This window comes from Scophthalmus maximus, chromosome 11, assembly GCF_022379125.1.
Source record: "Scophthalmus maximus strain ysfricsl-2021 chromosome 11, ASM2237912v1, whole genome shotgun sequence".
Classification (NCBI taxonomy): domain Eukaryota; kingdom Metazoa; phylum Chordata; class Actinopteri; order Pleuronectiformes; family Scophthalmidae; genus Scophthalmus; species Scophthalmus maximus.
In genome coordinates this window covers 1,694,064-1,720,229 of record NC_061525.1, presented here as the reverse complement: position 1 = coordinate 1,720,229, position 26,166 = coordinate 1,694,064, and the positions used below count along the sequence as shown (strand labels likewise).

The window sequence follows — 26,166 nt, the reverse complement described above, 5'->3', positions numbered from 1 at the left end:
TAGGGCCAAAATACATCTACTGCTACGTTATGAACCATCCAGACCCCTCAGGTCACTTGGGAAGGGCCAGCACTCACTGTCCCTGAAGTCAAATTCAAATGTAGAGAAGCAGTGTCAGTGTTTTTTTGTTCCACATATCTGGACTCAGCTCCCAGAGAACTGCAGGCCTAATGCATCTCTCCGTTCTATTCAACCAAGGATTAAAAGTTTCATTTTTGCCACAGTCTTTTATTAAATGAAATAATTACAATTTTTTTTACAATGCAATATTACTTTTTACTCTTTTTTTTACTCTTCTTATTATTAAATGTATTTTTGTATTCTCTATTCAACTCTTTTTAATTTCTTTCTAAACGCATCTTTTTTGTATTGTCTTATATGTGCTTCACAATTCGTTGTGTTTTCTTTTATATTTTGTTGGCTGAGTTAGATTTGGGAAAGCCGCCAGTGATGGGGCGCATAAGAAAACGACAAGAAAAACGAGAAAAAAAGTGCCCGTACAACAGATGAGCCGCGCACACCGTCGCTGTCTGACATGTTCAGCGAGATCCTCCAAGAGAATTACCCAAATGCTAGGCAGACGACAAGCTCAACAGTGAGATGGTTATCTCTCAGAAATCAAGCACCAAAAGCGAGAGACTGTTTAGCGCTGCATCTCCTGTCATCGATGAGAAGTGGAACAGACTTTCATGTGAGAAAGCAGAGAAGCTACTTTTCATAAAGAAGAACCTGCCACTTTTCCTGAATAAGTAGGCTTATGTCCAAGACATCCACTCGTTTGCACTTTTTGTTGTTGTAGGTGTACAGAGTAAATCTACATTACATTCTATGAGCAGTCTGTTATAGGCATAACAGGCTATTCAAGGGGGGAGGGGGACCAAATTAAAATATTTTGTTTATATAATTCATTGTTTGAAGTTATATTGTTCTTTATTGGTATAATGTCTGCTGGAATGTTAAAAATATGTTGTGTTAAATAAATATTTTTAGACTGTAGTTTTGAAATAGATTTTTTCTTTGAAAAGCAAGAGCACATTAAGGCTATTTAATTTATGCAATGGTGAAAAAATTTGGCTTAATAAATGAAAAACTGGAAAACCCGTCCGGTATTTTGCCTTCGGCCAAGTCTTTAATTATTTTCATAGCTAACAATTTTCATGACGGTGCATCCTTACACCTCATACATGATGACAGATGATAAACTAATCAAAGATCAAAACAACAAATGACTGTATTACAGCATCGAGGGTTATCTCATATTCACTGAAGATAAAAAAAACACTTCATTTTATGATGCATGTGTTTCATTCAAGTTTATTATGTAAGACTATTGTTTTAACTGCTGAGACTAGGACGCGAGTCTAAACTGACATTTGTAAACCTGTACTATTCTGTTCAGCTCACCGCACGCAGAATAGCTGTCAATGGCAATATAAGAAGTCCAATACATTTCAACCCATTGCTTATCCATTGTGCAAGCACGGTGACGAGGTATAAGTACGTATTTGTCATTCTCTGCCAATTTTAGAATTTAACACAATACCTTTACTCAGGCGCAAAAGTCGATAAACTTGAAAGAAATGATTATTTTTATATATAATAAGCTATTATTTCTTTACACAGACACACACACACACACACAAATATAAAATGTTTGGCCATTTTGCCCAGCCTTTATATGTATAAGCAGTATCTAGAACGGCCCATGTGACCAGAGTGTATGTTTCAGTTGTGTGTTAGTGGTATATTTACCTTGTATGAAGGCAAAAAGCACAGGACACCCTTGGCCATGACCTGGCAAACATGGAGCAGCAGGGCACCCACCTCGTCCTGGAAGGCAAACGTTTCAGCATGTTGGAAGGTGGCACAGAGTTTTCTTCCTTTGGGTCCTGCACCCACAGTGCCCACCCAAACCTGAGAGAGGGCAGTAGAAAGGTTAGCTTGATGTCGACAATATACTTGATACACTAAAGATATCTAAGCATGATCATCCATCCATCTTTCCATTATATACTGATTTATTCTTTAAGGACAGCAGTGGGGCTGGAGCCAATTCCAGCTGACACTGGGCAAGAGGCGGGGTTCACCCTGGACAGGTCGCCAACATATGGCAGGGCCAACATACAGAGACAAACAAACATTCACTCTCAAATCCACACCTATGGTCAATTTAGAGTCTCCGATTAACATAACCCCAATCTGCATGTTTTTGGACTGTGGGAAGCTGGAAAACCTGGAGAGAACCCACTATACACAGGGAAAATATGAAAAATCCATACAGAAAGGCCATGGTTGGTTTGAACCGGGATGCGGACCCAAAACCTTCTAGCTGTGAGACAACAGCAGTAACCACTACAGAACCGTGCAGCCCAGACATGATCATGTTGGCCTTTAAGATTTGTTTAATATAAGCCCACACCCAAATACCTTGTGTCATCATGAGCCATTCCAAAACAAACAGTTTGATTTTCCTGTGAACTATCTGATACATGTTAAAGTTAAAGATGAGTCAAATGTCCAAATCATCAAGCTATTTTTCTGGACTATGTTCCTCTCGAGTTCAACCCACCAGTTATTATGTATGACCTATATTTAACCTTTAAAATTAGTCAGCTCTGATGAACTAAGTTTCCCCTGCCAGTCAAGTGTCTGTCTGGACTGTCAAAACCCCTGAACATGTCGATTAGTGAGGCCTAGTTACGGTGAGCAGTTAGACTGTGACATCTGCTGGACATAAGTGGCACTGCGACAGATGTGGAACAAATACATGGTCAACCTCAAATCATAATTAGGAGTCAGTGTTCAGGAATCAGGCGCTCCTACAGTATGACACAGCACAGTATTCTTGAAAACCTACTAACAAATTCACTTTGTCTAAACTACAACAAAATGTTCACAGTGCAGTGTTCCCTGAGGCTCAGTGACATGGGGGACTGACCTGGGACTTCTTGATGACATGATTGGCCTCTAGCTGGATGGAGAATTTCACCCCTAGTTCAGAGGAGAAGGAGCCCATGGGTGACAGGGTACCTGATGTCAGCACAATGCTGCGTACCGACCCACTTAAATCAGAGAACGCCTGAGAGACGGACACAAAATAAAAAATTCACATAAACGGTGCATAGTGGTTAAGTGGAGGATGCAGAAGCTGGAAACTGTAATTAGTCTTTAACATTTATATTTTTATATGACGGCAACCTTAATTTCAGATCCTGTTTAGTCATGTATGTGGCCTACATGGTTTCACGGGTGTGGCTCACTTAACCTCTTACCACAGCTGGGTTAAGGCACCAGAAGCTGAGTGTCAAGACTTCTTTCTTGACTCGGACGCTCTGGCGCTGTCTGGGGCGTGGCCGCACAAAAAATCCCTGGGCATCAGGGACATCAGCTGGGACCTTGTTGGTCCAAGCGTAGCTCCTCTGCAGAGCTACCCGGTAGTCTTCAGCAGACCTATAGAAACACAGTGCACAACAAAGCAGCTGTTAATTGCTATACCTCAACTAAACAGTTCATTTGAGCCACTGGCATGAGTAGGGAATTTAGACTTTTCTGGGTTGCCTCTGACCTGCCGTTGTCCCTCAGGAGGAAATCCAGAACCATGAAGAGGTTTTTGAGGACAGTGGAGGTAGCTGAGCTGATGGTTGGGATCTGCAACATGTCCTCTTTACCATTAAATACACCAACACGCTCCTCCTTCTCCAGCACTGCTGCCAGGTTTTGCTGTCAAATGGAAAAACAGTAGAAATGTGAGAGCAAAAAAGCACAGTTCATTATTAGAGAACATCAGAAAAGAAATTAGGACATGCAACACATTCGAATATAAAAATTAATATCACACCTCATATATATATATACATTTACCATAAATGTATATTGCTGTTGATTTCACACCAGAGACACAGTAAGTGCGAGTGTAGAAACTTCCAATTACTATGTGCTACTATGTACTAGGAACCCTTATCAATTTGATTTTGCAAAAGATATTACAAGTGAAATATCTTGGGGTTGACTCAGTTCATTTTCATAAGCTTAGCACCATCACACACCGTCTTTATTCGGAACACCACACTAAAACTAGGTGGTTCCTCCCTTTGTTCTCAGAGGAGCCTAAGTTCTGTGTCATGGATTCAACAAATTGTTGGAAACCTTCCTCTGAGATTCTTCTGCATGTTGAAATGACTGCATCACATTTTTTCTATTGATTTGTCAGATGAACATTCATTCTGCTGATATCCTGTTCTACCTCATCACAGAGGTTTGATACTGGATTCACATCTGGTGACTGGGGAGATCACTGAAGCTCACTGAACTCACTGTAATGTTCATGAAACCAGTTTGAGACTTTAACTTTGTGACATGGACAAACCAGACTTATGAATTCAATGGACAAGGATAGGATAGGATAGAACTTTATTCATTCCACGCCGGGAAAATGTACTTCACAAAGAGTTGCAAAAATATACAATAAGAATACAGGAAAAAAACTGTTTTCATAAAAAGCCTCAACAGACCACTGCATAGCAGATTGCAGATGCTACCACGTGTCATGAAAAGTCCTTAGCACACCAAAGGACCTCACTCTTCTCAGGAGATTGAGACGACTCTGGTCCTTCTTGTGCAGAACATTTATGTTGTGAGCCCAGTAGGGCTGCAACAACTAATCGATTAAATAGATTAAAATCGATTTAAAAGTAGATGGCAACAAATTTCCTCATCGATTAGTTGGGTCTTTTATGATGTATGGTATGCGCTATGGCAACATCCATACGAGTTTGAAAAATGGCAGAGGCATATACTAACAATACAGCAGAGAAAAGTGCAGAGATTGATGATACTGTGGAGAGAAGTGCAGAGGCAACTGCTAGCGTTCTTGTAGCGGAGAAAAGTGTACAACCCAAGTCATCTAAAGTATGGGAGCATTTTACATTAAAGCCTTCAAAGAAGAGCCTTAGCTGCAAAATGTGAAGCTGATCTTGCATGGCACGGGAGGCGTTTGATGAAGCCATCTCCACCAAAGCAGCCAACACTGTCTCATACTGATTGAGGACGGAGTCAATGCTGGGGTGCGCACTGTCATGTTGGGCACAAAGGTTTTAGTGTGATGTAAGAACCACATGTGGCCTATGCAACAGTATTGAAAACGGTCTTAAATTTGCCTGACTTTTCAAACAAGCACCCCAACTCATGGGTCCACTGCAGTGCATCGTTCACAATTGGTGTGGTTGACCTGGGCGGCTTGCGTGACCACGTTGATGCAGTGAGGACCAAAGTGAGCATAAACAGCAAGTGGCTGTTCATTTCTGATGTGAGCCTGTGCCCATGACAAATGCCCTGACATATTGGCTGCTCCATCGTCGGTTTGGCCCTGCAGGCCCGACATGGGTAGGTTCAGGCAGAGGCACATCAGAGCCAATCTTGGAAATTTCCTCACCTGTGGTAGAGGAGGCTTCGTAGAGGCCAATGAATTCCTCTCGTGGTTCCAAGTCGGAATCAACATAGCGGAGACAGATGGACTTCTGCTCTGTGCCACTCACATCCTGTGTTCCATCAATTATTACTGAATATTGGGCCACTGGTAAACCCATGATTTCCCCTGCAATGTTGCGAATGATGGTGTTGCTCATTAAACTTAGCATTTCATTTTAAATGACAGGGCTGGTGTAGCTGTGGTGCCGTTGCAATAACTGTCCCATTACAGGTCCCACTCTACCTTGAGAATGAGAAAGTAGTGCAAGTTCCCCTCTTCATTTCCATGACCCCTTAAAGCTAGGCCTTGTTGGGCCAAGTACTTAACACGGCATACTATTTTTAGTAAGCTTGACCTGGCATCCTCTTGTGCAGATGCCAAAACACTGGAAAGTGTGCAGTCAATGCAATGTTGTGTGATTTTACTGCTTGTGTGTCGCTCGATACCATCCATAGCCCATTTCCAATTTCTAAAGCCTGTCAAAATAAATGTTGGCTCTGTATTTTTGGCCAGTGAAGATGTTTGCTTTAAAAAGGCTTTAGCGCAATAGAAGCACAAAACTCCTTTCAGTCTAAGACAGTGGTGCAACCAAGGGAAAATCTTGAACCAGCTGTCCTAAAATCTGAGCATCCTGTTGGTCAACTTCTGCACCTTAATGAACTTAGGATTCGTCGATGTGGCTCTGTCAGAGTTTCCTCCTCCATAGTGCCTGCCTGCTCTCATTCCTCCCTTACAGCAGTCCGAGCAGCACCAACCACTACCTGCCGCAGATTAGTTGAAATAATTTAAATGTACAATAAACATGGGTTCCTTATAATTTTAAAGTGTAATGTGTACTTTGTAAATAGTTACAATATAAGTGTTTATTACATTTTCTAAAATATATTTTTAAAAATCACCTCTAAACTATCTGATGCAAAACATGACAACATTTTAACCTGGACCCAATTGTACATTAACTGAGCTACAGCCTAGCCTACAATGTGTACAGCAGCTTACATTTTATAAAATTGTCAAATACTTTTGTCAAATACTTAAGTGTAAGATGCACTTTGTAAATTGTAATTAAGTGTTTATTACTTTTTTAAACTATGAAATCTCACCTCTAAACTCTCCGGCTTCTTCTCCTGATCCCCATCAGCACCTGCACTTGAAACTGGATGATGCTGATTCTGGTGCAAAGTTATGACAAATTTTCAATCCAGGACTTAATAGTAGCCTACACTATTAACTAAACAACAGCCCACAGTATCTGCAAGAAAACTGTTGTTGTTCATTAGAATAATATCTGTGATCAACATACTGTATACTGCAAACTCAGAATGTAGCTAAATATATAAGATCGACTGAGTAGCTATTTATCTAGCTAGTTAGAATAACCTATCAAGCTGGATTAGCCTAAGGTTTGCAAACATATTAAGATCATTGCGTCTAACAGTGACTTACAGTAGAGTGCAGCTTGCTAAAGAAGTTTCTAATGTCTCTACCTCCCTTTTTCTGCTTGGACAAAGTGCAGTTTGGGTTGCTGTAAATAAGGCTAGCCTACTACTCTAACCTACTACTAATAAGGTAGGCTTACCTTATGTTTACGCCATTGTCTATCTATGACAGGTTGTTTGATATGGTGAAAGTCTTATTTGATAAGAAATACAGGTTGATATATTATTATTTGATATAGGTCTCTAAGCATGTGTGTGTGATTGATGATTGATGAAGAATCTGAATCATAGAACTGTTGTTGGATGTGGGACAGTATGTGTGTGCTTATGCCATTGAGTAGGCCTACTGTAGCCTGCGTTAATATTGTTGCAATCACGTTGTGTAAATCCTGTATGATAGAAGATAAAGGTGTTGACTGATATTGTCCTGAAGGTTTTGATAATAGTCTGTAGCCTGTCCGTGTAAATCCTGTCTGAATATATGGCCGATAGGTGTTGATATTGTCTTGGAGGTTATGATTAGGGTTGTAGCCTGACATTGTAAATCCTGTGTGTCAGGTATTCCTAACAAATAGTAGGCCTATGTTATTAGGGTATTATCTGAAAAAAAGTATCAGTGGTTGGAGCTATGGGTAAAGGAGGAGCCTCACGGTAAGTTAGTAACTTTACTTTGATCCCTTGTACGTCTGTTTTTAATACTTTTCGATGGAGCTGCTCAGACGGCAGATTCAGCTGACGCTAGTTAACATTAGCTCAGACTAGAAAAAGGCAACCTCTGAAGAAGTTGCGGTGGGAATGTTGGCTGCTGAAAGGCTTATGCTCAACTGGATTGCTGGCTTGAATTTGGATTAAGAGGATGAGAAGTAGGTAAAGTGGGAAATGGGTAGTAATTACTTTAAATGGGATTTAAGTATGAAAGTTATAAAAAGTTGAATACACGCTGGAACTTTTAAATCCTATTCATAGTAATAACACATTAACTACCCATTTCCCAAATTTTCAACTCTACACTCCTTCAGCTTCTTCATCCAAATTCAAGCCAGCAATCCATTACTTCAGAAAATTGCCTTTCCTAGTTTAATTTCATTTTATTATTGTAGTAACCTTGTCCATAGTTTACCTTTACATCAGGAATTGGGGCTACAAGATGTCTCGTGGAACTTTTATTAAAAGTGAATTAACCTGCAATAAGCTAAGACAAAAACAACAACAAATGGGCACACCTGAGCTTGTTCAGGATGTAAGCATGAGATGGAACAGCACGTTCTAAATGATGAGCTGACTGCTTAAGCAAAGGTGGCCTGTGACCGCAACGCTATCCGACTTAACTGTCACACAGAGGGGAAAACGGTACCCTGACTTAAAAGCTGACCAGTGGAGCCTGCTTGAAGAGCTTTCCATAGCCTTTAAACCATTTGAATGTGCCACTGTGTTTATGAGTGGAGAGAAATATGCCACTATATCTACAGTACCTCCACCCAGAAATCTGCCTTCGAGTCAGCACCAGTGCAGACTTTCCAAGTCACTGCTACAGAGCAGCTTCAACAGCAATGGAAGAAGGAGAAGGTGCGTTGTCTGATCTCACAGACAACGCACCAAACATAGTGATACTCTCCTCTGCCCTGGACCTGAGGTTCAGAAAACTGAAGTTTCTGACACCTGAGCAAGTCTTTACTGTGCAAGTCAAAGTGCAAACACAGGCACTTGAAGTGAGATGGGAGGTGGGAGGTGGATCATCAGCAGCAGCGTGACCCTGTCCATGACCAAACCAGTGCCATTACTATAGCAGCTCCTGGACCTACAACTCCTGTCTCTTTACTTGACTACTCCTCGATTCAGAAACCAGAAGTGAAGAGGAGCATGGAGAAGGGGAAGCTGAGGATCTAAACGGCCAAGTGAGGAAACAGGTCCTTACATACTTTGGTGAGAAGCCAAAGAAGAAAATCCATTACATTGGTGGAAGGCTAACGAGAATAGATATCCCACCTTGGCCAGGTTAGCAAAGTCCTACCTATGCATCCCCAGCACCTCAACACCATCTGAGCCCTCTTCTCAGTAGCATGCAACATAGCTTCCAAGAAGAGAGCCAGCCTTAGCCTGGAGCATGTGGACATGCTTACATTTTTGTATTTCAATGCGTAGTTCCTTGTGAGTGAGTGAGTGTGTTCCTGCAGAACCATTCCTCCATAGTCAAGTTCTACCCCCATGGTCTGTTGAAGAGCAATTTGATGTCAAAGCCTGTTAAACACTTAGTTTGTGTTTGTTTCTGTTCATTATTTAAACCATTGTTCAGCTCCTTTCAAACTTAAGATTTGACATGATTTTGTTTTGAGAACAAATTAAACAAAAATAATCGATTAATCAAAGTAATAATCTACAGATTAATCGAGTATCAAAATAGTTGTTAGTTGCAGCCCTAGAGTCCAGTCCAGATATTTGTAAGTCCTTACGAACTCGATGTCCACCTCCTGTGTGGTGCCTGTTCCAAAGACTGCACACCCGGGGGAGCCCAACCACTTCAGGCCGGTAGCCTTAACTTCCCAACTGATGAAAACCATGGAGAGTATGGTGCTGAACCACCTCCAACACCTGGTGAGCAGTGGACCCCTTCAGTTCTGACCAGTCCTGATCGTATTAACTGCGCATCGATGTGGTGTGTGGATCACCATTGCCTTTGTCTTACTGGCATTGATGTGCAGGTGTTTCAGTTCGCACCAGTATATATATATAATTAAACCTTATATCCACACGTTCCCTGAATGGAGCTGAATGTCCTTATATAGGCCACAACCATTTCCACCTAGACTTATTCCGCTCGCAAAATCCACTGTCGTAAACCTACTTTTTACAAAAAGTTATTGAAATAATTTTGCTCCATTCAAAAATTAATCAATAATGTACGGACAAATTTGTGTAGCAAGCCGCGAAAACACTAACATTTGCATCTCTGCCAAATTAAATGCTATCAACGCAAAAATTTACATTTTTGTTTGACATGACACACTGAGGTTTGCCAACAAATTTGGTGTAGATTAGTGTCTTGGTGGCACTACAAATACAAATAGTTTATATTTAATGAAGGGCTGATTACATTTTTACACTACGATCTAGGGCCACTCCTGAGGCCACGCCTACAGTGGTGTACATTAACAATGCGACGTACACCTCACATACCAAAAAATACACATGTGAACTACTAGGTGGCGCTATAATCAAGGTAGATGCGTTTTGAACTACAACTCCCACATTACATATTGCACATTTAAAAACCTTACATGCATGCGTTCCTATGCAAGCACAGTAAAAGGTTTTGCCACAAACTCAACTGACTTTATACAGGCATGAAAATCACTCACCTTTCGGCGAAATTAGCCGTTTTGAAACCAAAATAGGTGACCTACGGGGGGGGTATGGACGGGACATGGATGTATACCAGAGATTATCAGTGAACTGCGAACATGTGCATGCGCCTGAAGGGAGCCTTGAATTCGATAAAAACATTCACTCTACAAGCGCAAGAGCATGGAAATATTAGCGCGAAGGGCCTCGCATCACCAGTTTTTTTCTCTGGGAAGGTAGGGGAATACTGCTACCTGATGGTTTGTGAAGTGTAGACGCAGTTCCCTCGTGCAGACCAAGCACTCGGAAGCTGAAAAGAAGACGCCGATTTGGAAAGTGGAATAGCCTGACTGAATTTGGTGAGTGATGGTTTCAATAATATCTATATTTTCTGGTATATCTAAGTTACCCAGGAGCTCTGTTGGCATAGGCTTAACATTAGCCACAGGTAATATATAACTAGAAGAATTGAAGCTTGCTGAAAGAGGCATCGTGTCATTGACGCATAACGTTAGCTAACACAGCAGGAGAGATAACGTAGTTAACAAGCCTCCGGTGGAAAATTAATTGTTGTAACGTTAGCCTAACGTTAGCTAGCTTGTATAGCTAACGGTAAATTACAAAAAAGAAACACTGATTTACGCTAGTGCTTCTTTTTCTAAAATATCTACAACTCATTTTCAGGTGTGATTGATGCTGAGGCGAGGGGACTGACTGGAGGCTGAAGGTATAGTTGGCGCAAGCTAATGACGTTAGCTTTTTGTGCTAGCTAGCTTTTCCAGACTGATTAGCTAGCTCTTCAGAAGGGAGGATGTGAAGTTCGGGGAGGTGGACCAAACACTTTGCAGGAACATCAACTCTGCAGCAGCCACATACAAACGCAAGCAGAAGATGAATCACAAAGAAAAGCAGCAGCAGCAGAGCAAGTATGGCTCCCAAGCATCTGGCTGTGCTCAGTAGACCAAAAGACAGACAGCTGAAGAAGAGAAGAGGGCAAGGCTGAGACATGTGGCAAAACAGCGAAAGCGGGCCATGGAGACACTGGTCCAGGCAAAGAAAAAAGAAAAAATGAGACCCCTCTAACCCCTGCCCCTTCCCACCCATATTCATCTTCTTCGGCAGATTGCACTATTAAAGTTGTGCTGTTGCACATTTCATGAGAGTTGTCAGTCTCATTTCTTATATAGCATAATGTGACCATGTATATATAGATAGATACTTTATTATACATTCATACTGTCTTGTAATTCTGCTTGATTTTTCTCTCAAAATGCATCAGATTGATGTTTTTAAATATGAAATATTCAAAATTTTCTTACGGGGGAGCTTCTTATTGAAGTGGATTCTTTGTAGAGGTTCAGGACCACTGTGCGGGCAAAATGTGACTGTGACAGAATATTGGACTTCGGTTTGGTGTGGAGGAGTTGCCGAAATCCCTGATTTTCCACTACGGTGAATTGCCTCATATCGGCTGCAATGAAAACGCCAATGTCTCTTGCTATTGCCTAGTTCCAGCGCTTAACTGTGGAAGTTGAAGTGCAAAGGCATTTGTCAGCATTGTCTGGCCTTTCAACGTTTTTTTCACAGGCGCGGTTGATTTTAGTAGAGAGCTGTGGTGGTTCTGTGTCTTTGCATAGTGCTTGTGTTAGCCGCAGTGTATGGCAACATTTGCTTACAGTGCTTACATATTGTTCATGTCTTGTCTGTCCCTCTGTTGCCGTTTGTTATTTTCACCGGGAAAATACTGTCTTTTACTGCATATGATGATTCAAAGTAGAACTGAAGTGACAATGACATTCATTACAAGTGAATTAACTAAAACATTTCAAAATGCACCTGCATTGTTTTGCATTTTGTGACTTTTGTGACAGTAATATATTTCGTCATTGAAATTTTCTTAAAAAGAGTGTCTCGTGACCTGAGTGTCTCGTCACACCCCTCGAGTTAATAAAGTAATCTTCAAAGTTATAAAATAATGAACTCAAGATGCAGTGTGCAAGGGTGTGGTACATGTCAACAATTAAAGCAGAGATATTTGGTGTACCTTCAGAATGGAAAAGGTACCCGCAGTGATGCCCAGGCTATGAAAGATCCCCAGTATTTCCTTCCCATTCCAGACTTTACTTGCAGTCTCGTATCCTCTGTCACACATCAGGCTTTGGCTCTCTTTGATCCAGCTACACAAAAACACATCCTGAGTAAATATCGTTGCATAGTAGGAGAGACATAGATGTGCACAACGGAGCTAATGGATCTCAAGGGACTGACTTGATCAGGCTGTAGCAGAAGTCTCTGAGTGGCTCATGTTTGGAAGATCTGATGTTGCTCTTGACCATGCCGTCCAGCTCATCCCTGGAAATCAACAGACTGTTGTGGTCTAACGAGAAGCTGGCACTCTCTCTTGCACAGTCCTCAATGTTGTGGGCTTCATCCAGGACCAAGATCTGGTCTGTCAGGTCGATCTCCATCTGTTGCGGAAGATCAGAGACAAAAAGGACGACGAGCACTTAATACCTTGACATTACTACACATAAACTGCTTCTATGCATTTATCTCATCTGTTGCTCTCTGTCTCTCTCTCCTTGCACCTTTTTCCTGATTGTTGTCTGAACTCTACTCACACTTTCTCTGATCATTGGGTCTAGCAGGTAGTTATATGGGCAGAAGATGATGGAGGCACCCTGCCTTAGTTCACGGGCAGCATAGTAAGAGCATGAGCGGAGTCGTTTGCCAAGTATAACCAGGTCCTCGATGTCCCAGGCTTCATGTAGTCCATGGACCTGCTGTAGTGTGTACTGGTCCCGCATCCTCTGGACACCATGGTAGTAGCGGCATGACTTACCCTGTATCATATAAAGGTACAGAGACATGGCTTAACTTCTACTAATAATAATAAAAAACTTTATTCCAATAGAATCCTTTGAAACAATGTTAACGCTTGATTAGAAATTTTAATAAAACAACAGCAAACTTTAAAAAGGGGAACAATCTGTAAAAACTGTAACAGATTTGGATAAAGTGTAAGGTTTATATGTCCTGACAATCATACAGTGAACAAAAACATGTGAAGCACCACCATCTGATGTACCTAGTCCCAATTACTCTGTGCCTGCTTTAGATGTCCCACCCTGTCCTTTATGAATCCAACAGCCTGAGGTGACACTGTCACACAAAATACTGTACACCAATGGATTCAGTGACCTCCACACACACAATAATGACCTCAGAAGACCCTTAGTCTTCTCCTTACAATGATGTGCTAAGCTTGGGACACATTGCTTTGACGCTGCACATGGTGAAATGGGAGTTGGGGGAATTGATGGCCACTACAGCCACATTTAGTCAGTTCGTACGAAAGCAGAGTTTAAACGAGCAGCAGGTGTTTTCACTGAAGACACCATTAGCCTTTTAAAGCTGCAGTCGGTAGGATTGAGAGGAGTGTGGATTTAGTCTCAGAATTCAAGATCCAACGACTCCTGCTCCCTCCCCACCGCTGCACTTCAGTTCTGCCTCCACAGCTCCTCCGAGCCCGCCGTTCCCACACCTGCTACCATGGCAACTGAAGCCAGGCCAGGTACGTAACATGATGTTCCCACCGGTAAGAAGCTAACACAGGTTACTGTCGACATTGCTAGAATATAAAACTTTTTTTAGTTACCGTTTCCTCACATTATTACCTGTGACTTTTTGTGAAAACAACATGAAAACAACTAGTGTTTTTGAACTTAGGCTACCGTAAATCTGTTTATATCAGCATGTTTACCATGAGCTTTGAGACTGGTACACTGGACTCCGATTAAAATGTTCATACCCACGGCTTCTTCCAGGAGAAGAAGAATTCACCTACGAGGCGTACCGGGCAGGGGCCATGGGAGACGGGGCAAAGGTCAGCGTGTTGGCCCGACAACCGAGGACCTGGGAGCCGAAGACATAGCTGATCTACATGTGATGAACCAGTCAGTACCTGCTGCTTGCACTGGTTTTGTGCATGAATCGCTTTGTGTCAGTACAGCGTGGTAACCTCACACTGACTAGACTTGGCCCCGAGGTGATGAAGACAGAGCATCACGTTCATATGACAAAGTTAGACAATTGCCATGGAGGCAAACACCTCCAATGACAACTTAATTGTCCTCATTACAGTAGGTGCCTCAACTTAAGTCTCATGTTGCTGGCTCAATGGTTCCTGACAGTGTGTTAAATAGACCCTGCTGCACCAACTTTGGATATTCTAGCAGCATAATTGCTGCTCTAAGGCTACACCATAAAAAGAGTATTGTCTGGTAGTATTGTAGTTACAAGGGGCCTGAAGAGGTCAATTCACAGTACAGTACATGATGGTGTGCGGTCAAGTTAATGTGTGTGAGGGAGGGAACAACTGGGACCAAAAGGTTGCAATTAACTGTGGTATTTTTTATGTTGTGATTCACAAGGTATTGTAACTAGTGTCACTGCATGAAGAAAGGATGTCATCAGGCGCTGGTTTTCAGACAGATAGGGTTCAATGCAACGAGCACACTTCAGATCCAGAACAACTCATTGTGAGGCCAGAGGGTGTAGAAGAGAAGTGTGGGGTTGAGCTGCCCTGAGTTATGAACTATAAGGTGTGTGTGTGTGTGTGTGTGTGTGTGCGTGCGTGCGTGCGTGCGTGCGTGCGTGCGTGCGTGCGTGCGTGCGTGCGTGCGTGCGTGCGTGCGTGCGCTTACATCCTTGGCCTCGAGCAGGTCCTTGCAGCGTTCATTCCGGTTGGAATGAGGAGCCACTTCCGGGTGGACGCAGGTGTGATCTCTGCTGGATAAGATGGTCATTGGCACATTGGAGTAAACGGTGCGTTTAAGCTCATGGGCAATCTGAGTTATCTGTTTATGTGTGCGAGTGCCAAAGAAGATCTTAGGAATCTTGTTTTTGCCGTCTTTGTCCTTGTCCTTCATATGCTCTTGGGCTGAAGCACATGGGCACTTGGAGCAGGGTTCTGGGGCCTGGATGGAGGAAAAGAAATACAAGCTCAAAAGGTTCACAGCTAGTCTTCAACCTCACAGTACATGTTAAGGCTTGGTCCCAGATCTTTGTTATGAGATCGGCATACCAGTAACTGTCATTTTATGCAGATATTCTTATTAACCGATTCAATCAAAAATAACAGCACGAGATTTGTGTGATTTGGCTGGACCTCAGGAGTCAGAGCGGGTACTACACTACTCTGAAGGTCGGTGGTTCGATCCCCAGTTTCCCCTCAGCCCTCATGTCGAAGTGTCAATTGCAAATCTCTGTGTTCTGGTGCTATGTCATTCACCTGGTAATGTGGGGTTTTGGCAAACTACATGCAGAAAATATAGAATAATGGTTAAAAAAGATAAAAAGATAATTTTAACATAATTAACAACCAACAGCGCACCTGCCACACTCTGGCAGTGCGGACACGTTCCTCTTTGCCTCTACCTTGGATGAATGAGATTCTTTATTTTGCATTTAAAATAAATAGGCACATCAAAGTCAAACTTCCTCAAATACTCAAGCAACACAAATTAAATATATGTTGTTAAGGGAGTAGAAAGAGCTTCAGATCGGCCCACTTTTTCTTAAGTTCTGCCACTGTCCACTCGCACTGCTCCTTTATATTAGTGATTCCGCTACTGTGGCCACCAAATTAAGTTGTTTTCCGGACATCCACCTCCCCTACAAGCGTGTTTATCTCAGTGTTGGAGAAGTTAAGGTTTATTGTTCTTTTCTCACCTGACGCCATGACTCACCGTAACGAAAGAACAATTGCATGCCAGGCTCATTAATATACAGATCAGCATTCATGAAGTGATTTGCATTGACTATTTATGGTTAAAAATGTGCGTGTACAGGCCAGGATATGTGTCTGATTCATGTACGCACACTTTTAGGTGATCTGTGATTTATAAAGAGAAAATTGCTATGAGGTGTGAATACGCACGGTTTTACAATTCTGAATATTTTTTGCCTTATGCCATTTTTTGATTTGGCCCCACATACACTTTGAGTAAGGATCCTACGCACAGTTTTATAAATGAGACACCAGAAGAGTGTTTTTGCTGTGTAAAGCCATGCCTCAGTAAAAACACTTTATTATTGTACTGTATCAGGGCATGTAGCAGATACTGAAACAGCAACATTGCCATTCCACACTATTGAGACAAAGCAAACAGTCATTAATTTACTGCGGCTTTAACACCACTATCATGTATGAATTCATCAATTGCACCATATGTTTTTGTTTGGAATAAGTTTGGAATACATGTTCATTCAATCAACGAGTCTCATTTATACAACAATCACATGTTAAAGGCGCGGTAAGTGTTTTAATCCAATACAATTTTGTAAAAATGTACGAATATTTTTGTCACAGTCCAGCTAGCTGTCGGTTCTGTGTGATAAAAAAAATCGTGTTTTTCGGCTCTGTAAATTGAAATAAAAATAAAATGGTTCGGACCGCAAACATCACTCCCCAACACCTTAAGAGACGTGCTAGCGAGAAACGCTACGACTCAGGGGTTTTGGCCTTGTGGGAAGTGTGTCGGCCTCCCATACCAGAGGCTACAGATTCGAGCCCCGACCATTGCAGTCCAAAAATCAACAACAAACAATCTTTCTCCAAAATTGCTTACTGCCCCTTTAATGTGTGAATTATGCAACATGTAAAGTTTTTTTCTCCATGTTGTTTATTCTCATTTTATTCTGAATTTTAACATGGCTTACACACAACTAAATAGCATACATAACCATGTACATTTGAATGAATTATGACATACAGCGCCGCTCGTTATCCATTGCTTAAATAGGCTTTTTCACAGACTATCTTTTATGCTCTTTTGAACATATGGAGGAGAATAAAGAATTTGTATCCAAACATAATGTGTTCTGTCTCTCTCTGCACAAGGGGACCTTTTCGGGTCTGAAAGATGATAGGCCACCATTGTGGCAGATGGGAAAATGTAGCTTCTTCATAATCAGCTACCTGGTGATGTGGTGGATTCTTTTTTCCCCTGCACACAGATGAAGTGTAGTGGGCAGCATTTATGAAACTGATCCTGCTTATGTGTTGAGCTCTTTTAAGTGGTGTACTCTTTGACCACTCAGTGCCTCACATACATCATCTAATCATAGGCTTCTCAAATCCAGAACTGGAAGTAGAGGATACTGAAGTCTAAAATATAGCATTAATCTCATCAGTAGTAGTAGCAGCAATAAAGAAGCTGAAGAAACATAAACAATCAATTCAATTATCAAAAATATTGAGCTGTTTTCAGAAAGGAACTTCGGAAAATCTCCATAGAATTGCGTCTGCACATTCTCGGGAGTTTACCGTTCTCATATGACGAACGCAGCAGGAGATTGTCCAAATCAGCCGTGCTCACAATAGCAGGGTAATCTCTGTAGCCTTCTGTGGCATCTCGGTAGAGCATGCAAGAGGAAAGACATGACAATAACTCTGCTACGGACAGCAGTGTTTTTGATTACAGTCATCAACACGTCCACTCGCTTGCTGTGAATTTTCCATAGATTCTCTGTATTCTCACATGGGCTCACTCGAACATTCTCCGGAGATTTGACTAGGGGGCTGGCCGGAAGACATATTCCAGAGAATGTCTGCAGCAACAGAAACAAACGAGCTTTAAATGTGTCTTGTTTCACTTGTTGTGTCTTGCTCTACCAAAAAAAGACGAGCTGACGTGACTTTGCTTAGCTTGTGAAGATGATGTATACTGTAATTTTCGGACTATAAGCCGCGCCTTTTTCCGCATTTTTCGACCCTGCGGCTTATATAACAGTGCGGCTAATCTAAGGGGACCTCCTAAATCTATGGATTTTACAGGTTACAGTCCACCAACTTTAACTCTATGGGCTCTATGACCGGTCCGCGGTCCACGGTTAAAGCAGCAAATAGCTACTTTCGCTCAAGTTTGCGAGTGGATCCTGATAGCGTGGAGGAGTGTCAAAACATCCACGATCACCAACAGGTTCTGATAGGCTGGACTGCTGCGTGATGAAGAGGAGGACGCCGCCACAGGCTCAGCTGAGGCCCTTCAGAGGCTGTTCGATTCCGACAGTGACGAAGAGGAGTTCGTTGGTTTTGAGAGCGACAACGAAGGAGAGAGGAGAGTGGCTGACGAAGTCACCCTGAGCCTGTTCGTTTCCGACACTGAAGATGAGGTCTTTGGTGGTTTTAGTACGTTATGCAAATATGCAACTTGTTTGTTGAAATTTTAATAAATGGGAGCTTCCTCAAGCAGCCATCTCTTTCCCGACAATCCCCTCTGTGCACGAACTCTTACATATGGTAATTAAACATTAAAACACCTGCGGCTTATAGTCCAGTGCGGCTTATAGATGTACAAATCATTAAATTTATCTGCTGCGGCTTATACTCCGGTGCGCCTCATAGTGCAGAAAATACGGTAGTTGTTGCTGCACAAGGCTTTAATTTTGGCCAGTTAGGCTGCTTCCTTCTGTTGATGGCAGAAGGGCTTGAAAGCCTCTTACAGGTAAGCTTTGTAGAGCCCAATATGAGCAATCAACAGCCATATCTGAATCGGCGTTTGTTTGTCAATATACGTAGATTAAAAAAATTTAATTTTACAGAACAAATCATGCAGAAAAAGGCGTTGGCTGTTAGAAATGCTGTTATTACATATTACGTAATGAACATGGCGGCCATTCATTCCCAAGAGAAAATTTCCAGTAAAATATTTTTCACAAATATGAGACATTGCAGAGAAGAATAGTTTCAATCATCGACCACACACTTTAACACTTAAGTTAATTTTTCTCTGTGTGAGAAACTCTACAGGACTAGTTATGTGCACTTACATAGTAAGTTTGCTAGAACACCAGTTCCACCACTGAGTGGAGGAAAACATAACGTTTGCAGAAAGATGGTTCCAAAGAGGTGCATTTTTCAGTGATGATCTAGCTGGTATGACAGACAGGAATCGCGCAATATACTGTTCCTCATGAAGTTTAGTGTAGTCTCTTGAAAGTTGTTACTAGAACTGCCAGCTCTTCCCTTTTCTCTACACTTTTGCTATAGGCATTTGATTTTGACAGAAATGTGAAGTCCCATTTTTTCTCTGTTCTGATTGCCAACTCAGTTCCTGTTGAGCGTGGTTAATAGAGTTTATTGCGAAAAGTTATTCGTCTCAAGTCTCACAAGCCTACAAAATTAGACCTCCAGTGCTCGAGCCCTAATTATTAACCTGAATCAAAGACATGGAATATAATTTTAAAAACGCACACACAAACCATAGCAAGAGCACATGTCACTCCCACAAGTCACCTTTTGTTGAGCCATTTGTATGGTTCAGTGTTTCCCATAGGATTTCGAGAGACTATGGTGGGTGGACATCAGAGGCTCTAGGGAGGTCCGGGGGCATGCCGTCCCGTAAGAAAATTTTACATTTTAAGGTTTAAATCTATCAATCTGGTGAACTTTCAGATGGCCATTTTAGTTACCTTGTAGTTAATTCTCAGCTAAAAGCAAAATAGGAAAATGTTTAAATAATTTTCCAGAACAACTGACGACTTTCCAGGACATTTTCATTTTTCACTCATTTTCCATGTTTTTTCCAAGTTTTCCAGGACCCGTGGGAATCCTGTCTGCCAGAATTGGTCTGGATCCATGCCAGGCTAGCTCTCTCTACTACCACTATTCGAGTATACGAGTCAATGCTGAGCAGCACCGAAGTCAATCTGCCAGCTAATTACTTAATGTTAGTTTTCTCCTTTAATCTGTCAAACGCGTGCATAGTGAAATTACAATATAAATTACATGTACCATTTAAAGAGAATTTTATCAATATGGTTCAAATAGTGGAGTGGGAAAACCTCTCACCTTGAATCACATTACAACAAAATCTTTTTCTCAGTCTTTTCATTGTGGGTAATCTCCAGCAAATGAAGTCAGATCGAAAAGTCAACATTAATAAACACTAGGGATGGGAAGATTAACTGATTCGTATCGATGCATGAAAAACCCCGGGCAAGATGAGAGTGCATTGGTAGAGCAGCTGTGAATCAATGCAATTTTGGAAAGAAATCGAGCTGCATCGGTTATTAAATGTTTGCATTGGTAAACTCCGATCCATTCGATTATTAGGATTTTATTCTTTTGTTTAGAAATGTGCCCGACCCAATAATTTCTTTTATTCCTCCTAAATTGGACCTACATTACGTAAACGTGCGTCGCGGATGTAAATTATTGTGCGCAACAAACAGCAGATTTACCCACCTGTGAACTGCAAATCAAAAGTTTGAACATTGACAAGTCTGATGCAGTTTGCAACATGTGCCATGCTGCTGTTAAGTACACAGGCAGTAGAACTAACATCATAATGCACCTGAAGCGACGTGCTGTGACCGTGGAGGCGCCTGTCAGTTAACCAGCAGCCCCTGCCTCGAGTTCAGATTCATTAACAGCTACTACCCCCAAAAGCGGTGACGGTGAGCAAGTATTGCAAGTTTATTCCATGGCCTGCTGGCTGACGGCACCACTCAATCAAAGACAATAACTGATAATAATAATAATAAAATAATAAATAATAAAATTCTTTGATTTGAGTAGCATCATTCCTTTGCATCGTCCAATCACACTGTATCACATCGAATTGCACTGTGTTGAATCGCTTCGCGATCGGAGAGTGAATCGTATCGTATCACATCGGTACTTGCTGCAAAAGTACCGGCATAAGTATCGGATCGCTGACAGTGTATCGAGACGCATATCGTATCAGCCTCACACCAGAGATTCCCAACCCTAATATATCTTATCGGTAGACTTTTGTAAAAAACAGTTTGGCCTCTTTCTTCAAAGATTGAGAGAATCGTTTTTTGTCAATGTTGAATAAACATTACATAGTGTGCTGTTGGAAAAAATGTCTATCCCTTAATCCTCTGCAAAATTCCCTCAATGGTTCTGCATAAGAATGATTGGTATGTGTTGCCATGCATCACAACTTACGATGGAGATCAGAGGGTAGAACTCCTAATGACAGACGAGAAGCTCAAGTTACCCACCAGTTCAGATTTTCCAAGCTTGTTTTCCCATCAAATAACAATGTGTTGTGGAGTATAGACCAGAGAGAACCCTCAGAGAGCGGTCTCTCAGAGTTAAGAGGGATAACGAGCCCTGAGCCCATGTGAAAAATAAACAGAGGTGCTGTAGGGCCCCAACACCAGTTCAAGTTACCTTTCTCCTCTGGAACAGTTACGCTTCACAGCCTGGGCCCAGGGCCCGATCACCTTACCTGCTGCTGCCACATTAAATAGAGCCATCAAAATATCCTGCTCCAAGATGGCCAATAATTACTTATTCATTGGTGGGGGGGGGGCAGAGTAGAAGGGCTTGCTGATGAATATAGGCCCTTGTTAAAAGCTGCAGCAGGAAACAGCTGACACAAGAGTATCATTTTACATACATGCCTCCCGAGATGCCAGGGCAACAAGGTTTCAAGCTTGGCCCCACAGCCCACAGCAGACACCCCCTTGAAAGGAATGCAGATAACTGGCAAAAGGGGCAAACGGGACACTAGCTCTGCTCCCAACAACAACATAAAGGTTCTTTCAGCGCAGAACAATTGCACTGGTGTTGTTCCTTGGGTGGTGCTAGCAATGACAATGCCCTTTCTTTGAAAGTCAAAGAATGTCAATGAAGTGTTTTTCCTATCAACAATTATAGGTACACTGTACATTTAAGGTAAGTTCCTTTAGGTTTAAAAAATGTTTTCAGGTATACTGTATTTACTTAGTACAGGTATAAGTTTTATAGGTTTGCTACGTTCCCTCAGGTATGACACATTTCTTAGTCTACTACCAGGTGTGAGTGTATGCAGTGGGGAAAGCTTTCTTGAATTGACAGAACAGAGGTCAGTGGTGTTACTGAACACCAGAATATTCACAGGTAGGCTTCTGTTGCTATTCTCCCTGCCAACACCTGATAGATAGAAATCTCACACTCCAGGGGGCCAGTCAGAGGGCAGTGAGGGGCCGCAGGCAGTGGATCACTTATGTATCACTGGCGCCTCTCACTGGACACCAATTTGCTCCTCATTCCACAGCTTTCAAGAGCTTGGAATTCATTCCAATAAGGGTGTGTTTCAATAGCCAATACCTCAGAAGACATGACACCGAACACCCTCTTCTACCGATATGACCACACCATGCAGGGAGGGTCCATGGCAAATATCTGCCCTCTCAAGCACCTGTTTATCCCTCGGGCACAGTAACCAGCGGGTGAACCCCATTCAATATTTATCCCCGTGGCTTTCACAGATCAGCGGCCCAGGCGAGGCAAACCCTCTTAATTAAAACTGGAGCTTGCTTCAAAGGGCCCCATTCAGGCCGTCAGTCAGCACTCACAGGACAAAAGAGCCCAGGTTATGTAGCCGCAGGGAAACCAGAGACGGACGCGCTTTTTCGACTTCACTTTCCCTCCTCCTCTTTTTCCACCTCCTGTCATCCATAGATCCAAATCCAAGCCACGCACCTGTGGCAGGTTTAGACGCAGTTGTAAGAGTTTAACCATTCCTGTGAGATTTGCGACAGCAGAGCATGGTTCAGCATGTCTAACGATTGTGGGTAACCTGTCGCTCTTTGGGACTGTAGCAGAGAACTCAGGAACATGGATAATTCACCAGAAACAGCATCTTGATACCTTTAAGAACGTAGTGTTACTTGATGCACCTGCTTTGGTGGCTTCTTACCGGGATATGTGTTGACATGAGATACTATACCGTTTCACGTTTAGGACCAAAACTTTCAAATTACTCTCAGTAGTTAGTAGATTATCGATCACCAGCAAAAGCTAATGTAATCTGATAGAACAGTATTGCAATCAATCCAGAGCTGAAACAACCAGTCAATAGATTGATTCTAAAGACACTTTGGCCCGCAGACTGGTGAACAAGGGGATCAAACCATCGACCTTCTGGTTAATGGGACGAACCTCTCTATCTCCTGAGCCACATCCGCCAATAATATACAGCATATAGTTTATATAGTAATGTGCAAATGTTTAAAGCACTTTAGATGTTTAGATTAGAGCCCGACCGATATGGATTTTTGGGGTCCGACGCCGATATAAGGGAGTACAAGATTTCTGATACGATCCATCGGCTTAAGCCAATGGATTTGTCAATGGTTCCTACGATGTCGTTATCAAACCTTTATGACTTGATATTGAGAACTTGAGTTAAGAAAATAAGCATTATTTATTTTACGGAAAATGTAAACATAAATGCAATTTTTTTCTGCATTGTTTATTCTTTACAATTAAATATTTAATATCGGCAAACATAAGTGCTGATACAGTTATGTCCTAATATCAGTCGATAATATTGGTCGATATTAGCCTTTCATATATATCAGTCTGGGTCCAATTTAGATTTCTGTACATTGCATAATACACAGCGAGAAAAAATGTTTTCTACCGCACGACAAGGAGCCCAAACACACACTAATACAGTCATATAGTGTTCTTTTCAGAGGCAAGAGGAACCAGGGTTCATGTAACTGACGATCTGTCCTCCACAGAGACCTAATCTGAATTTCAGAGTCAGACTGGGATCACATGAACAGGTAGCAGACAAGTTCTCAACCAAGCTTGGAACAACCTACCCGTTTGTTGGTTCACTGCATTTTTTATGAAGTTAATTAATAAATAAAAAATATTCATGAGATCAGTGCTTAAAGCATCCTCATCTAATTATGTGAGTGTTGTATGTTTTGTTAATTTTATGATCACGTTGGAGGCTACAGTATATTTTGCTGTTAAATTTTAATGTCAACAGATATTTTTCTCTACCCTCATTTATATATTGTTTTTATTACTACCACAGTAAATGTACAATACAATAATGTGTGATCCGCTCCTTTTTTAAGTTTCCTAGCATTTGTTTTTCCAGTGACCTATATTTACAACCAAAAATGGCGGCAGCCTGATATGACATAGCATACTTTTTGTATTAACAATGTATTTATATGGTTTGGTTTGGTTTTCTGTTAAAAAAAAACAATGTTTGTTTAACCATAAATTAATTGTAATGTTCAAATTTCTCTCATTTGAAGCCTTTACACATTTTAAACTTAAACCAAAGCCTTGGTCAGTTTGGTGGTGTGTACCACCACCTAGTGGCGACAGAGAATATTGATTATTACACCTTAGTGCCTTGGTGTTGTGCATTGCAGCTCAGATAGACAGCTTCCTCAGACAATCCTGAACAAAATTCACAAGATACACCTGTACTTCTGCCTGATGAAAAAAATTGGAAGGTTTATTCAATATTTCGATTTGTTAAGAATATTTTGTAATAAATCTGTTGTCAATTTAGATTCTCCCATTGCTATTTTAGTATTTCTTAAATAAGTATTTACATTTGGTTTAAAAACTCAGTGGATGGAGTGTGTAGAATGCAGGTGGACCATTTCCACATTTTTTTTCGTACATGCCCATTCAGTATATTCAGGTAATCATTAAAACTGTATAACATCAGCCATGTCATGGGTGGTCCACATTGACTGGCATATATATTTAAAAAATTTAAATACGTGGACATTATTGCCCCCATGTGGAAGTAAAATCAAATTACTAGTGTAACAGTGCATCTCTCTTTGGAGTGTACTCACACTGCATGAAGAGGACAAACTGGCCACGGGGCTGTTTAGCTCTGTGGCCCAACTTTGACACGAGGGCTTGTTTTCTTGCTCCGGCTCATCATCTATGAATATCACTCCCTGCTCCAGACGCTTTCTTTTCCGGCTCTGAGGAAAAGCCACAGACACTTCACTTCAATGGGCTACACATTACTTAACAGTTCTGTATTACAAACCAGTACAAAAAAGCTTTATTTAAATTAATACATTAATTTAATCTGCAGGATATAATTTGGCCAGGTGCTTGTGGTTCGCTGGTTCATGCTCAAGTACACGTTGCATCTTGGTCAACGCTCAATTATGAAATCTTACTGCAGCGGGGATTGTCTCTCCTGCTGGGCTGATGTCAGCACTGTCATCCAGAGTATTTGAGTGCTGTTGCCCTGTCTCACATTGTGCTGCCCTCCGTTTCCATCACCCCTCTATACTTCCATTGCAGTTCAATGTTTGTAATGGTTACAACCTGTCACACTGTTGCTGCTGTTTTGTTGTCTATACACTGAAGAAGCTTTGTGAGTCGACTCTGAATCTTCTTCACTTGAATTAACTTTTCTTAGGTCGGGAACTGTAAGACATTTAGCCTACATTTTATACGATACAACATTTAGCCAGTGTCTGGCTGCATGCAATTCTGATCTGTGCTGTTACCTCAGTAGATATTAGACCAAAATATCCACTCAACATGGTCTGTCACGGACATAAATAAAATGTAAATTTCACAATGTAAAGAATTCGGTTTGTTATTTAGGGAATAAATCTACCAATACAATAAAGTAAAGAAGTAATACACTTACTACACACAGGATAAATACACGAATTTCCCTGCTTTCACAATTGCTTGTAAAAATAAACACCTTTCAGTCTTTAGATGTGGAATCTGTCGTGATGCCAGTTAGTCACTAAAATCACTATCCCACACTGCTGATGCAGTGTCAGCAGAAGACCTAGTTATGGTAATGGACAACATTATGTCACAGTAAAGTTGACCTTTGACCTTTTGGATACAAAATATCATAACTTAATTTGCCTGAAAATTGGTAATAATTAGTGCATTCATTCTTGAGTAATGGCCAAGATTGTGGTTTCAGAGGTCACTGTGACATTGACCTTTAACTTCAGAGCGCCAAAATCTAACCAGTTCATCCTCTCGAGGCGTTCCTGAGATATCGTGTTCACGAGAATGAACAGAAGGACACACAGACAACCCGAAACATACTGAGGAACCTGGTAACAGCTCCTTCCTATCAGAAA

The 26,166-nt window shown here is 41.5% G+C and overlaps 1 protein-coding gene across 4 annotated transcripts in view; it reads right to left on the bottom strand.

Moving 5' to 3' along the window:
• brip1 (BRCA1 interacting helicase 1) overlaps positions 1–26,166 on the bottom strand; it is a 74,125-nt gene that overhangs the window by 29,145 nt on the left and 18,814 nt on the right. For all 4 annotated transcript variants that reach the window (XM_035622531.1, XM_035622532.2, XM_035622533.2 and 1 more), the window contains exons 6-14: positions 24,889–25,023; positions 14,952–15,224; positions 12,867–13,088; positions 12,514–12,713; positions 12,290–12,422; positions 3,566–3,720; positions 3,273–3,450; positions 2,939–3,079; positions 1,753–1,914 (exon numbers count right to left, since the gene is read on the bottom strand). In XM_035622531.1, coding sequence (XP_035478424.1) covers positions 1,753–1,914; positions 2,939–3,079; positions 3,273–3,450; positions 3,566–3,720; positions 12,290–12,422; positions 12,514–12,713; positions 12,867–13,088; positions 14,952–15,224; positions 24,889–25,023 — 1,599 coding nt within the window. The remainder of the gene's footprint in view (positions 1–1,752; positions 1,915–2,938; positions 3,080–3,272; positions 3,451–3,565; positions 3,721–12,289; positions 12,423–12,513; positions 12,714–12,866; positions 13,089–14,951; positions 15,225–24,888; positions 25,024–26,166) is intronic.